The 13,362-nt window shown below is 41.8% G+C and overlaps 1 protein-coding gene across 1 annotated transcript in view; it reads right to left on the bottom strand.

Moving 5' to 3' along the window:
• Positions 1-11,830, bottom strand: part of LOC132572703 (guanine nucleotide-binding protein G(i) subunit alpha-2) — a 201,893-nt gene extending 190,063 nt beyond the window's left edge. The window contains exon 1 of the mRNA XM_060240058.1: positions 11,497-11,830. Coding sequence (XP_060096041.1) covers positions 11,497-11,614 — 118 coding nt within the window. The 5' untranslated portion in view covers positions 11,615-11,830. The remainder of the gene's footprint in view (positions 1-11,496) is intronic.
• Positions 11,831-13,362: the final 1,532 nt, after the last annotated feature.

Genomic DNA, 13,362 nt, shown 5'->3' with positions numbered 1-13,362 from the left:
GCTTTTGGTCATGCTCTCCCAATTATAACAGTAATAGTCCCAGTATGTGTCCTAGCTTCCCTCTTGAATACAGCCACGACTTTACTACTCACCCTCCCTCCCATTATGCAAGAAGCCCCAGCTACTCCAATTCCTTCTCCTTTTTTTTGCTATCAAGTGACTTATGGAGACAATGCAGGATTTTCAAGGGAAGAGCCAATCAGTCTGTCATTATCTGCCTCTGCATGGCAACCCTGGGAATTCCCTGGTAGTCTCCCATCTAAATACTGAAAAGGGCCAAACCTGCTTAGCTTCTGAGATCTGACAAGATCTTGTTATTTCATTTAGAACAGTAATGCTGTGGTAAATCCTACCACTAGCCTACCATGGCACTAAGCAAGGCCTGAAGCATCCTCTAGCTCCAATTCCTCCACTGGAGGAAGAACCACAAGTCGGAGGCTGGATGAAGGCTCCTTGATACACAGATGGATCCACTCCACTGTCTAGTATATATGAATACCAAACAAGTGCTTGCCTTTTCCAGCTGAAAGGACTAAACAACAACAACAACAGTTAATGCTACTGCTGTCCTTAACTGCTACATACTTCATGCAACATCCTGCACTTTTGCCGGAAATAAACCCTACGTGCCCAAGGCAAACAGTGAAATACCTATGAAGTTATATAATGTTACTAGCCTCCACCCACGGATCTCCACTCTATCAAAATATTCTTGCAATTCTTAACAAATGAATGGTTTGCAACAGGCAAGTGTTCAATCAGATGGTCACAATGACCATTTTGAGTCAGTGATGTTTTCTGGTTTGTCAAGTTATTCATCAATTGTATGCTTCCCCAATTTGAAGTTAACAACTATTAATATTTTTCCCAAAAAAAATTGTGTGTAAGGCAGTGACACTATCATCTCTCACAAAGATTTCCTATCAGGTAAGGATAATTTTTAAATGCTGATGAACATTTAAAGATCCCAATCAACAAAAGGAACTACTTAAATGCATTCAGATGTCTGGGATAAACAAAGACTTGTTCTGAGGAAGACAAATACAGCTTCCTGGTGTGCTTGTACACTTACTTCAATCCTTGCCCTCCTCTGTAACCTCACACGGGCAGAAGATTTTAAGGTCCTGGAAGCTTTGAATCAAGCTCCAATTCATTGTAACCCTTTTCAATTGGAGATGGCAGGGACTGAACCTTTGACAAACAAATCATGTACCTTTCCATTCAGCCATAGCTCCTCCCCGTTTTCAATATTTGGCACTGCAAGGAGGATCAAACTAGGTGCAGATGCTTTACTCTCTCTGTGAGCAACGCTTCCAGCTGCTCAAGCAGGATTTCAAGCCCAGAAAGCTCTTTGCTCAAGTTCAACAGCAAAGGGTTCACATGGCAGCCTTTGTTCTGAGGAGGCTTCCATCAGCACAGGGTTTAGTACAGTCCAAAGCATTAAGTGAAAAATGTACAACATTTGCAAGTCAAGCAGAAACTATGCTGATCCAAATTTTGCTCAGTGGCACAGCTTCATTAGTGCTCAGTTAGCCAACCTGGCACTAAACCTTCACACTAGCAAGAAGCCCTTCACTGACATATTTCCTGTCTTGTTTCCTGTGTTGTACTGCAATTGCAGGTGGGGCTGCTGTCTGGAAGCATGCGCAGCCTCAAATGTCTAACTAGAAATAGCTGCAAGTAAGTTGTTTGCACACACAGAAAAAAGTCACCTGTTCTGCCATGTCAACCTTTATAGGAAAGCCTCTTAGGATTTAAACAGCAGGTGGAACTTCAATTTCAAAACAAACTTCATGTTTTTATTCGGATCATTTTTATTGGTATAGGGTTACATAAACCTGAAGACTTTATAAAATCTACCTCAGAAGTCAAATTTTATTTGACAGATGTGACATCTGGACTGGGAACATCAAAAAGCACAGATTAAGTGCTGTAATTAGATACTAGGTTCTGAGTAACATGACAGTATCACTCCAAAACAGAAACACTTTTTGTCACTAATCTTAGAATTTTCTCAGGCAGGAACCAGTTGACCTTTTTTGTACATAATTCTTCCCCTGCCTTATATACTTTTTTTAGAACCCACTTTTTTGATATTTGGTTCAGTGCAATTTTTGATACTCAGATCTGGGTCATCAAAGTTTGGTCCAGCATCACATTACTCCTACTCAATGAGTGTGTAGAATCCCTGCAGTTATCCCTGTACATAGCAAATTTCCATACCTTGAAAGATTGAGATGACCTCTTAGAGGAGTTTCACTGCTGCCAGACAAATGCAACTAAATTCCACAAGGAATGAGCTGCAACACAACTGCAATATCATCATCAAGTCACCTAGAAAATCAACAAATAAGCAACCCCAAACAGAAGGATCCTTGAAAGCCAGGCACAAACAATACTACCTGAGGCTACTAACCAAAATCAGGAAATGAAAACGTCTCAGAGAGGCTCATCTAGTTCCTCCTTTGTCCAGTATTTATGTAAGCCTCAAAACAGAACAAAATGTTACTGAGCTTTAAGGGCTCATTAACTGTGTTTTTCCTGTAATGAGCAGCTTATAAAAGCGGGGAAAGAAAGAGGGTGCCTGCAAAAATAGATTAGGCATCTAAGTTTTGTATCAGAATAAGTGGAATATTATAGCAATCTACAGCACTGCTCTTTGTGTTAATCACACAAAACCAGGATTTGCAAATTTAACCTTAGTCCCAAGGTATACCTACATGATGACTAGAACATTAGACAAACTACTCCTCTCTTCTCTCTAGATGTCTCCCCAACCATTAAGTGATGAAAAGAGGAACTCATCGAGTTGCACTCAGAGTTCCGGAGGTGGGAAATAACTAAGTAAAACAAGAGAGTGTTTTTTCTTCCTCTCCCCCCAAGAAATAGTGTAATAAACAATCATTCCCCTTGAATCAAAAATTGAACTGATCAATTTTTTTATTATTTTGTACACAGGACTAAGACCTACAGAAGAAGCTAACTGCAGTCTAAAGACAAAAATGATGTAATCAGTTTGTACTTGCTTCATATTTTAAAACTATTTTTTTCAGATCATGTACCTTTTAAGACACTTTTTAACATCCTGAAGAAAAACAGATGGCCTAGACAGGCATCATGTTCATCCAAGAAATCTTCCTATGCAAGTTTTTTTTAAAAAAAAACTGCAAGCACTAGAATTTGGGAGATGGGTGTGAATCTTATCCAGATGAATTACTGAATCCACAATGAGGATAAGATTTTAGCCAAATTTTAAATAGCTATAGAGTTACTAACAATATTAGAAAGCCTGGTCAAACAGAAATCCATTCACTTCTAAAATCACTAAAGCCAGAAAAAGTGAATATTGTTGCAGCAATGTTACCATTCAGACTTAAGTACAGACTTATGGAATACAGAGATTGTGTCCTAACAAACTATAGGGCCAAATGCTTAGTACTGTCTACTCTCTGCTGTGCTGGAAAGGGCCATCAAGTTGCAGCCAACTTATGGTGACCCTGTAGTGTTTTCAAGGTAAGAAAGTGACAGAGCTGCTTTGCCATTGCCTGCCTCTGCCTACTGATCTTGGACTTTTGCATTTCAATGATTAAAAAAAAAATTGGTCCTCCAAGACAGAGGTACCTGGGTGCATCAGAAATTGCTAAGCCAATTATTAGAAAAGCTGTTAACTCATTCCTAAGAGGCCATCTAAATTAAAAGTGCTCAGACACTAAAGCAAAAAGCCCCAAAGGAAAAGCATCAAGCAAGTAAGGAAATTTTCAAGAGAACACTCTGCTCAGAAATGCATTAAGCAGTTCTTTCCCCAGGCTTAATGGCCAACAACATTCAGAAGCTCTTTAAAATGGTGAGGGGTAATCAAGGGAAACAAAACATTTGAGAGTTTTATTTTTAGACAAAAACTAAAGTCACAATTCTCAACCCTCTTATTCCAGAGTCACCAAGAAGATGTCTCCTTTGAATGATGTGGTTTAAAGGCAATATCGTTCAACAATTCAACACTCCATTTTAGAATTATCAGAATCAAGAACTCTAAAGTTTCACATGAATGCAAAACCATTTGGAGAAGCTTTTTTCATAACCAACACATTCCACTATGCTATGTTCTCCCAAATGGAGGCAGTCGCTTTATTTGATTGGGCCATGCTTGATTTACAAGCAGCAACAGTTTTGTGAGGGTTGAGTATAGCCTTCTGGAATGAGCTGCTATTATAATACTAATAAACTTCAGATGTCTTTATAATAATTAATGTGAATGGCACAGCCTAAGCAGAGTTCTATACAACACAGAAGAAAAAAGGAAGGTGATACCGTTTTTTCCCAGCTTTTTCCCAGATGACCAAAAAAAAGTCCAAAATGGCAGATTTGTAAAACAAGCACCACCCTTTGGTTATTTAGCTGCATGGAGGCCATCTGTGCTGTATGATATCAGCAATGGGAACGCCTTTTAAAAGGGAGCTGAATACATGCATAAGAAGCAGAAATGGGAAAGTTTTGAAATGAAATGCTAGATGAAAATGCTAGGGACACCTTTGCAGCCAAACCACAAGAAAGCCTCAATGGAGTGATAATAAGGCAATAAACCTGAGCACACACAACACAATGAGCCTCTGATTGTTACAGCTGTTACCCTAAATCAGAGAAACCAATCTTTTTTTGTGGGCACTGCTCTGCACAGGCAGCTATAGCTGATGGTCATTTGATTTTTTAAATCAGAAAAACAGTAACAGAACATGAATGCTGGAGACTGACTAAAGCTATTTTATTAGACTGATAATAAAACAGCAACTGTTTCCCTCATCAAATGAGAAAGAAAACTAAATTTCAGAATAACTTTTGGAAGTCTTATGTGTTCATATCTTTCTAACCCTTCCTCCAAGAAACTCAGAGAAGTATACATGATTCTTCCCCTACACATTTGGTCCTCGTAACAACCCTGTGAGGCAAGATAAACAGAGAGAAGTGGCCCAAGATTCAATCCTAAATAGGGATTGGATCTGGGCTGTAATCACTTAAACACTATTTCTTATTTGTTAGCCATTTTTCTTCTGTATAACACACCATGATATGCTAAAGAATCCTAAGTAGGCCTCCATCCAGATGCTGACCCCCAATTTGCTTAGCTTTAGTAAGGCTGCTGCACCAGGTGCTTTCAGACCATGCCCTGGGACCAACATATAGTGAAACTGATAACTGATTATATTTTTCTGCAGAAAAAACTTTCCCTAGTGTATTTTTTTTAACAACCATACAGTCTCTGACTGACACCAAATGGACAGATGACATAAATCCACTACTCAGACATGTCTTTAGATTGTCAACATGATTTTAGACTGTCAGCTTTCAAAAATGTATCTTTGTTGGAGAGCCCTCTTAATAGAAAATCCTATCAAGCTTGCCTTTTATTGAGTTTTGAAAGAAAGATTAAAACTTGGTTCTTCAAGACAGAGCTTTTGATGTGTAGTGTGCTGCTGGAAATGTTATTCAGGATAGACTGCTAAACTGCTTTACTTAATTTATTGTTGCATTTTATATTTATTGCTGGTTTTGTTGTACTGTTTTATGTTATTTGAGAATGGTTTTGTGAGCCTTGGCTCTTTATTGAAAATTTCTGCCTTACCTATAAATACAATCTTGCAACAAGGATGTGCTGATAAAAACCACTTGCAAAGCACCACTCCAATAGCCCTTAATGGCTTCTCTCTATTTAAAGTATTTACTTACCAGATTTCATGTGCCACAATGATCTGAAATTAACAAGCAATCCCTGATTTTTTTTAACATTAAGTACAGCGTTAACAATTAGTATCTAGGCAGCAAGATGTCTTGCATGACTGATTCATTTACCACTGTATGTGAAGCAGTTTTTTTTTCCTCCAACCATTCCAAGTTAATTTCCACAGTTCTTCGGTTATGTTTAAGCTTAAACCAGGACATTAAAAATTCTTTGCTTGACTATCATTTTACATTTCTATCTAGCAAACAATGTACACTAATTTTATAGTACTTTGTTGTGTAGTTCTCAAAGATTGCTTGAATAACAATTGATCTACCTTGGAAATCCAAAAATAAATCCTGCCCACCAGTAGAGTATTAGTATATACATACTTGCTATGAGATACTATTTTCTTTCAGGGTTTTTTGGAAGCTGTACAAGAAGAAAAACTATCACAAGGGCCACCCCGACCACCATCAACATCTGTAATCCAGATTAACACAGAAGAGCACAACTTGTGCAGAAAAAATACCCTGAACAAAATCTTGCAGGAACATAATGGCTGGGGTTGATGGGAGTTGTGGGCAAAAAACATTTGGAAAGCTACCATTGGCCACCCCTGAATTAGTAGATTACAGTTGTCATAAACAAATATTTCAATGAAGTATTAACACAATCCACTTCATCTAGAGAATACTCTAAAGACCACAACTTATACATAAGGCCACATGCCTACCATCTATATGTTTGGTGTAGTGGTTAAGTGTGCAAACTCTTATCTGGAAGAACCGGGTTTGATTCCCCACTCCTCCACCAGCACCTGCTGGAATGGCCTTGGGTTAGTCATAGCTATTTCAGGAGTTGTCCTTGAAAGGGCAGCTGCTGTGAGAGCCCTCTCAGCCCCACCTACCTCACAGGGTGCTTGTTGTGGGGGGAGAAGATATAGGAGATTGTAAGCTGCTCTGAGTCTCTGATTCAGAGAGAAGGGCGAGGTACAAATCTGCAGTCTTCTTCTACATGCCTACCATCTATATGATAAAGTGCAGAAATCCAAAGACTCATGAATTAAGCATCTTTTCTTTTATAAGAACATAATTTACTCCTAACAACAGAAAACCTACACCGATTCTGCAGTTGCTATTGCTCCGCCCCTGGGCTTCTCCTTTCGTTGGATCAAGCAATGTATTCCCCATGGCATGGGCACAGCTCCCTCCACCTTCCTGATCTCTTAAAAAACAAGACTAGGAAAGCACAGGGAGAACTGGAGGGAGTCACTGATCAAAATGCACCTTCTCAGCAACTGGTGGAGAATTGATAGAAAGGAGAAGACTGAGGGTGGAGCAACAGTGACTGCAGAATCAGTTCTCCTGTGTTATGCAAAATTAATCTAGCCTGTTGAATAGCTGCAGGAGAAATCCAATGGCATCCATGCCAGATCTCAGGATAACATCGGATGTCACATGATGTAACAACCTTGTTGGACTTAAGCAAATTTGGACCTGACCTGGATGGGAGACATCCTGGAAGAAGGAGGATATTGGATTTATATCCCGCCCTCCACTCCGAAGAGTCTCAGAGCAGCTCACAATCTCCTTTACCTTCCTCCCCCAAAACAGACACCCTGTGAGGTGGGTGGGGCTGGAGAGGGCTCTCACAGCAGCTGCCCTTTCAAGGACAACCTCTGCTAGAGCTATGGCTGACCCAAGACCATGCTAGCAGGTGCAAGTGGAGGAGTGGGGAATCAAACCCGGTTCTCCCAGATAAGAGTCCGCACACTTAACCACTACACCAAACTGGCTCTTCCTCTACAGAGAACAACAGGATGTGAATGCAATGAATGCATATATGCAATTGGTCCGGAACAATCTATAATAAATATAAAGCTTAAATAGATTTAAAACACAATAGTTATATATCCGGTTCTCCAGTGTAACGCTAGTAATTCACATCATGTAACTTTTGTCTATAGGTGTTTTTATTTCCTTTTTTAAAAAAACTAAGTGGTTATTTCTTGTTTCTTTCTTTCAATTATTTGTATTTAAAGGGGAAAATACATAGTTACACTAAGGGTAGAACACTAAACTTGCCACAGTTTATGGACCCAAACCCATCATTATCCTCAACACTCTGCCAATGAAAATTTATCCTCAACACTCTGCCAATGAAAGTCCACTTTGAGGACTTAACCATACAGTCTGCTGTCCCTCAGTTACCAAGCTCAATTTAAAACAATGGCTAACACATACAAAGCTCTTCACGGCCTTGAACCCTCATATCTGCAAGGCCAACTCTCCCCTTTGCTCTGTCATGGCAGCTTCACTCATCTAAGCAGGGTCTTCTGCAGATGCCAAAAGGCAAAATCAACAACTGCCTATACATGTACCCTCTCCATTGCAGTCCCCACCTTGCGGAATGCCCTGCCTGAGGTCAGGAAGGATCCCACTCTCCTGGTTTCGCACAAACTATGCAGAGCTGAATTATGCAAAAGAGCTTTTCTATGCAGGCAACATGGTAGCACTGCACAAAATGACTAACCAAATTACTCTGATAAACTATTAGGGATTGAGGTCTTTACTACTATGTAGTTTGCTGTAAGTAGAATCCTACTATACAGAGAGCCAGTTTGGTGTAGTGGTTAAGTGTGTGGATTCCTCACTCCTCCACGTATACCTGCTGTGACCTTGGGTCAGCCACAAGTTCTCTCAAGGCTGTTCTACTCAAGAGCTGTTCTGAGGAGAGATCTCTCAGCCCCACCTACCTCACAGGGTATCTGTTGTGAGGAGGGGAAGGGAAAGGAGATTTGTAAGCCGCTCTGAGATTCCTTTGGTTAGTGAAGGGTGGGGTATAAATCCAATCTCTTCTCTTCATTTAATTTAGCATTACTTAATGTGTCATGTTAACACACATGCTTTGCTTCAGCTCTGCTTTTAGATTTCTGGTTGGTTCTATAAACCAAATCCTATTGCCTTGTTTACTGATTGTCCCATTCTGTTAATTGCATTAACTCATGCTGTGTTATCTGCCTTGAGCCCTAGTGAGAAAGGTGGACTACAAATAATGTAAATAAATAAAAAATAGACCTCAAATCAAATAAACCTCACATTCACAGGGATTATACAAGTCAAAAGTGGTTCTGTTCATCAATTTAATGAAGTAAGCAACATCTACTAGATTAAAATTCTCACATAATTATTACCTTGTTTCATAGAATCAATAAGAAGCTTAATCTATTGAAAGCACTGCTACAGACCTGATCAAATCATAACCTACTAAATGTTGCAGCACAATTTGCAAAATGGAGATAAAACTTCTCCAGTGCCCAACTGCACTCAGAATATAAAATATTACTGATGCACAGTATTAAATAGCTCAAGAGGAAAAAATAACCTCATATCCTACGTTTACTTACCTGGAAAGAAGTTCCCTGAAATAATTTAGGCATGTTTTTGTTCAGTCGCACAGTCGAGTCCGACTCTTTGCGACCCCACCTCATACTTTAGGCAATTTAGGCATATTTCCAAATAAATGTCCTTAGAATTGATTATCAGTATTACTTTTCTGGACAAAAAGTACCAGATACTATCAATCTTTCTAGATGCAGCAAACACAAACCTTATTCCTACAGCTTTGTATTTCCCTAAAGAGAGGTCTTCCTGTCATTCTTTTCTTCAAGTTCCTCCCCTGTTCTTTACCTACTTTAACACAAAGGTGACTTCCTCACTCCAGTTACCAACAGTTCTCCTCTATTCCCTTCTTTTTGGGTTGGCCATGCTCAACAAGCTATACTCAGCTACTGAGGTACTACAAAGCACAATTTCAGATTTGAATGACTGAATCAATAATCACTTTCCTTGGAAATATACACTGAAGGATGTAACAAAAGGAACAGCTATCAGGACTGAAAAGCTGTGTTTAAAGGGAGTAGTCTAAGAGCAGTGATGTCAGAAGATTAATTAGTTCATGCTTTGAAGCCTCTTGCAACTAAAAAATAGTTCATTCAGGCTCAAAATTTTACTAAAACCTATGGAAATTAGCAAACCAATATATCAAAGGGCTTTAGAAGCAGAGGTGTACATTTACTGTGTTGCTACAAAGTTTACTATTGAATTAGTAGATGAAAGGACTCTATTTCAGTGCAAGTCAATTTGTTAATGAATTTGTCAGGTGTGTGTATATATATATATATATATATATATATATATATATATATATATATATATATATATATATATATATATATATATATATATATACACACACACACCCTCCTCCATCTAAGCCTCTCCCAATGCAAAATATCCTCCTACCTCAACAGAAGAGAACAAGTGAAGATTTTTCTGCATGACAAAATCAGGCCACTAATTCACTTACTTCATTTTTCCAGCATGGTTACACAAACCCAGGTACATACAGTAGCCATATTTAATATCCGAAGACAGGGATGAAATTATAGCAGTCCAAAAAGCATTTCACTTAGTAATACATTTATACACAAAAACATTCTGCAGGATGTTCACTCAACTGTTCACATAATGAACCACCCAAAAGCATGATAAGAAAATGAGTGTTTCTGGTTTGGTTTTACTTCTCCCAGCTTGTGCAACAACAAATGTTCTTAAGAAAAGGAAGAGAACAAAGTTTCATAAAAGTAACACCTCACCACAAACCAGTGCAGGAAGCTACAGGCACCAAGAATCAGCTATTATTGCTGCTAAGAGAAGAACACCACAGCCACCTCTTTAAATCTTTGTAGGGGGAGGGGAAACGGGGACTGCATGACAAGAACGATTCTGTTATTGAAGCGCCAGTTAACAGTAGTAGTCATATCAAGAGGGAGGGGAACACAAGTTTCATTTATTCATTCACTCCACAAGAAGCCTCTACTTGCAATGTAGCAGTGCAATCCTAAACAGAGTTAAACTCCTCCAAACACAGACTTCTATTGACTTAAAAGGGTGCAACTCTCAGGACTGCGGTATAGATTACTCTTCCTAACTTTGCAATCAATAGCACAAAACACAAAGCAGGAGGTTTGAGTTCAGAACTATAGATGCTATCGAGGAAGAAGACATATGAGAAGTTTGGGAGGAGGGGGGAGAGATAGGATGTGGATTCTGGAGACATTCCACAGATTCACTTCATCTCTCTCTCTCTCTTTCAAAAAAAAAAAAACAGCTGGCTACTAAAAGTGGTGAGCTAAATAAAGGAAGTGAACGGGACAAGGAGAAGAGGAAGGGGAACGGTTGCAACGCTCATTTCAAAAGATATGATTATAACCAGTCTCTCCGTGCAAAAACGCTACAGGAAGAGTTGAAAAGCTTTAGGGAGATGGCTGCTCCCCTCCCACCCGTATTTCTAGTCCACTTCGATAAACGTCGCCACTGGCCGATAGTCACTCCAGACTACTTAACTGGGAATAAAGGGGGGGGGGGGGATGGAGAGAGAGATGTTGAGATCTTGCTTCTGCTGGAGGAGACGGGCTGAGGCAGGGGTGTGGCGCCCGCAGGGAGAGAAGAGAATCACAGAGACAAGGCGAATCCTGAAGCGCAGCCCAGGGGACGCGTAGCAGAGCAGGGTCTCCGGAAGCCCCAGAAGTGGAGGGGGGGACCTGAACGTGTAGATCGAGCTGCGTTTACATGGCAGCAAGCCCCCCCCCCCCCCCAACTCAGCGAAGCTGACTTCCGAGTATACACGCACGGGGTTCAAAGATGGGGGAGGGACGGCGCTCCAAGTGGCATATTTGGGGCGGGGGAACCCAGGGGGCCGGCGGCGGCGGCTCTTACCGAGGAGAAGCAACTTCACCTCCCGGGCCGCTTTCTCGCCGTCCTCCCGGAGGTTCTTGTCGATCATCTTGGAGCGCTCAGCGGCCGCTTTGTCCTCGGCGCTCACGGTGCAGCCCATGGCGCCAGTTGGGCTCGGGCCGGCCGCGGGAGACTCGGGGGACGAAGCGCGGGCAGACGAGTCGCTGCGGCCCCCCGGGGCGGGGCGGCTGAGCGAGGCTGGCGTTTGGGGCGGGCGCCACCAGCTCCTTCTCACCCGTCCGGCTGCCGGCACGGCGGGGTCTGAGCAACCGCTGGCTCTGGAGGGGAGGAAGGGCGGGGATCCGGGGCGGGACCGCTCCGCTCAGCCCTAGCTCGGCTCCTCTCTGCGCGCGGGGGGACGAAGGAAGGAAGCAAGCAAGCAGAGAGGGGAGTTTGGGCGGGCTTGTCGTCACTGTGAGGAGAAAGAAGGGGCGGCCCCGGGCTTGGGGGAGGGGAAGCAAAAGAAAGCGGCTGGAGGAGGAAGCTGCTTGGGCAGAGAGAGGCGCTGGGAGGGGGGAAGGAGGCTGAGGTAGTAGAAGGGGGGGGGGGCTGCCTGCGCTGTGCGCATGAGAGGATGAGGGCAAGACAGTAAAAGGGAGTGACAGAGATTGGCGGGGGGTTGCAAAACTTGAGTCAGGATTTGTGCCCGCTTTTGAGGGTAACCGAGGCTATGGGGTGTGTGGGTGAGTGCCAGTATTTGACGTGGCTACCCACACTGTAAGTTCCAGTGTTTGGGTCAGAACAGAATCGAGGCTTGATGGTCTCTATTTCTGTGGAAAATCTGTACTGACTGAACAGCGAGGCCGGGAATGATTGCAGTTCTTCAAGAGAAGAATGTTGATCCTCACCACAGGTGTAAGACCAGCTTTGCAGTTTACTGTGCAGTGTCACTGTGTTCATCACTTCTGCACAGCCCCTTAGAAAGCTGGCAAGGAGCAGATAATGTAAAAATTAATGATAGGACTCAATAGGTGGCTTACCTGCTTTCTCATGTGCTATGGTTTTGTATACATGGGTGCTGTTTACAAAGAACAGCCCGATGGTCTGTTGCCATCCTGGGTACAGGTTGCTTCCATACAGACCTCTTGATCTGTGTTTCCCACTCCCACCACACCAGCAGTTTTTATTTAGCTTTCTGCATGACGCCAGGATGTTTTTTCCGACCTTCCAGGTGTTCCTCATCTTCTCTGTGGATTTTCCCAAACTGGCTTTGGTACAATCTATCTGAGAAAAACTGTTCTCAGATTAGGTTTTGGAAAGCTGTGGACTCATCCACATCTAGTGCCACTTTCCCTTGCATCTGTCACTCCCCCCATCCATCATCAGTGGACTTTCTACTGTGTGTGAGTGTGTGTGTTTGAGAGAGAGTGTAAGAGAGAGATATAAGGTTTGGTATACTGTTCCAGTATTAAAACACTGTGATTGTTTCTATTGCTGTTTTTGTTTTTTTTAATGACAAAAGGCCTGCTGGAGGCGGGGGAAGGAAATGGCAGACAGAAAGGGAAGGTATAGGGAAATGCTCCATGTGGAAGATCCATTGCCACTGTGAATGCCTTTGCAGTGACAATCAAAGCAAACAGGAAATAGTTCCTGTGTGGATATTAAAGTATACCTTTACTAATCTCACACATTTAGGATCTGCTCATAGTCCCATCAGAAAGAACGAGAAGAACTGATGTGGGATGAAGGGAGACCTATACAATAATCACTTTAGGCCTATGTGGTCTTGGGATTGTCTCTCTAACTTAACCCAACCTACTTTACATGGTTGTTAGGAAGATAATGTGCTTCTCTGAATTCATTTGGGAATTGGTGTAGTAAATAAACATGAAATGCACTTCCTATGTG

The sequence above is a fragment of the Heteronotia binoei genome, chromosome 5 (genome assembly GCF_032191835.1).
Source record: "Heteronotia binoei isolate CCM8104 ecotype False Entrance Well chromosome 5, APGP_CSIRO_Hbin_v1, whole genome shotgun sequence".
NCBI classification, from domain to species: Eukaryota; Metazoa; Chordata; class Lepidosauria; order Squamata; family Gekkonidae; genus Heteronotia; species Heteronotia binoei.
This window is presented reverse-complemented; position numbering and strand designations above follow the sequence as displayed.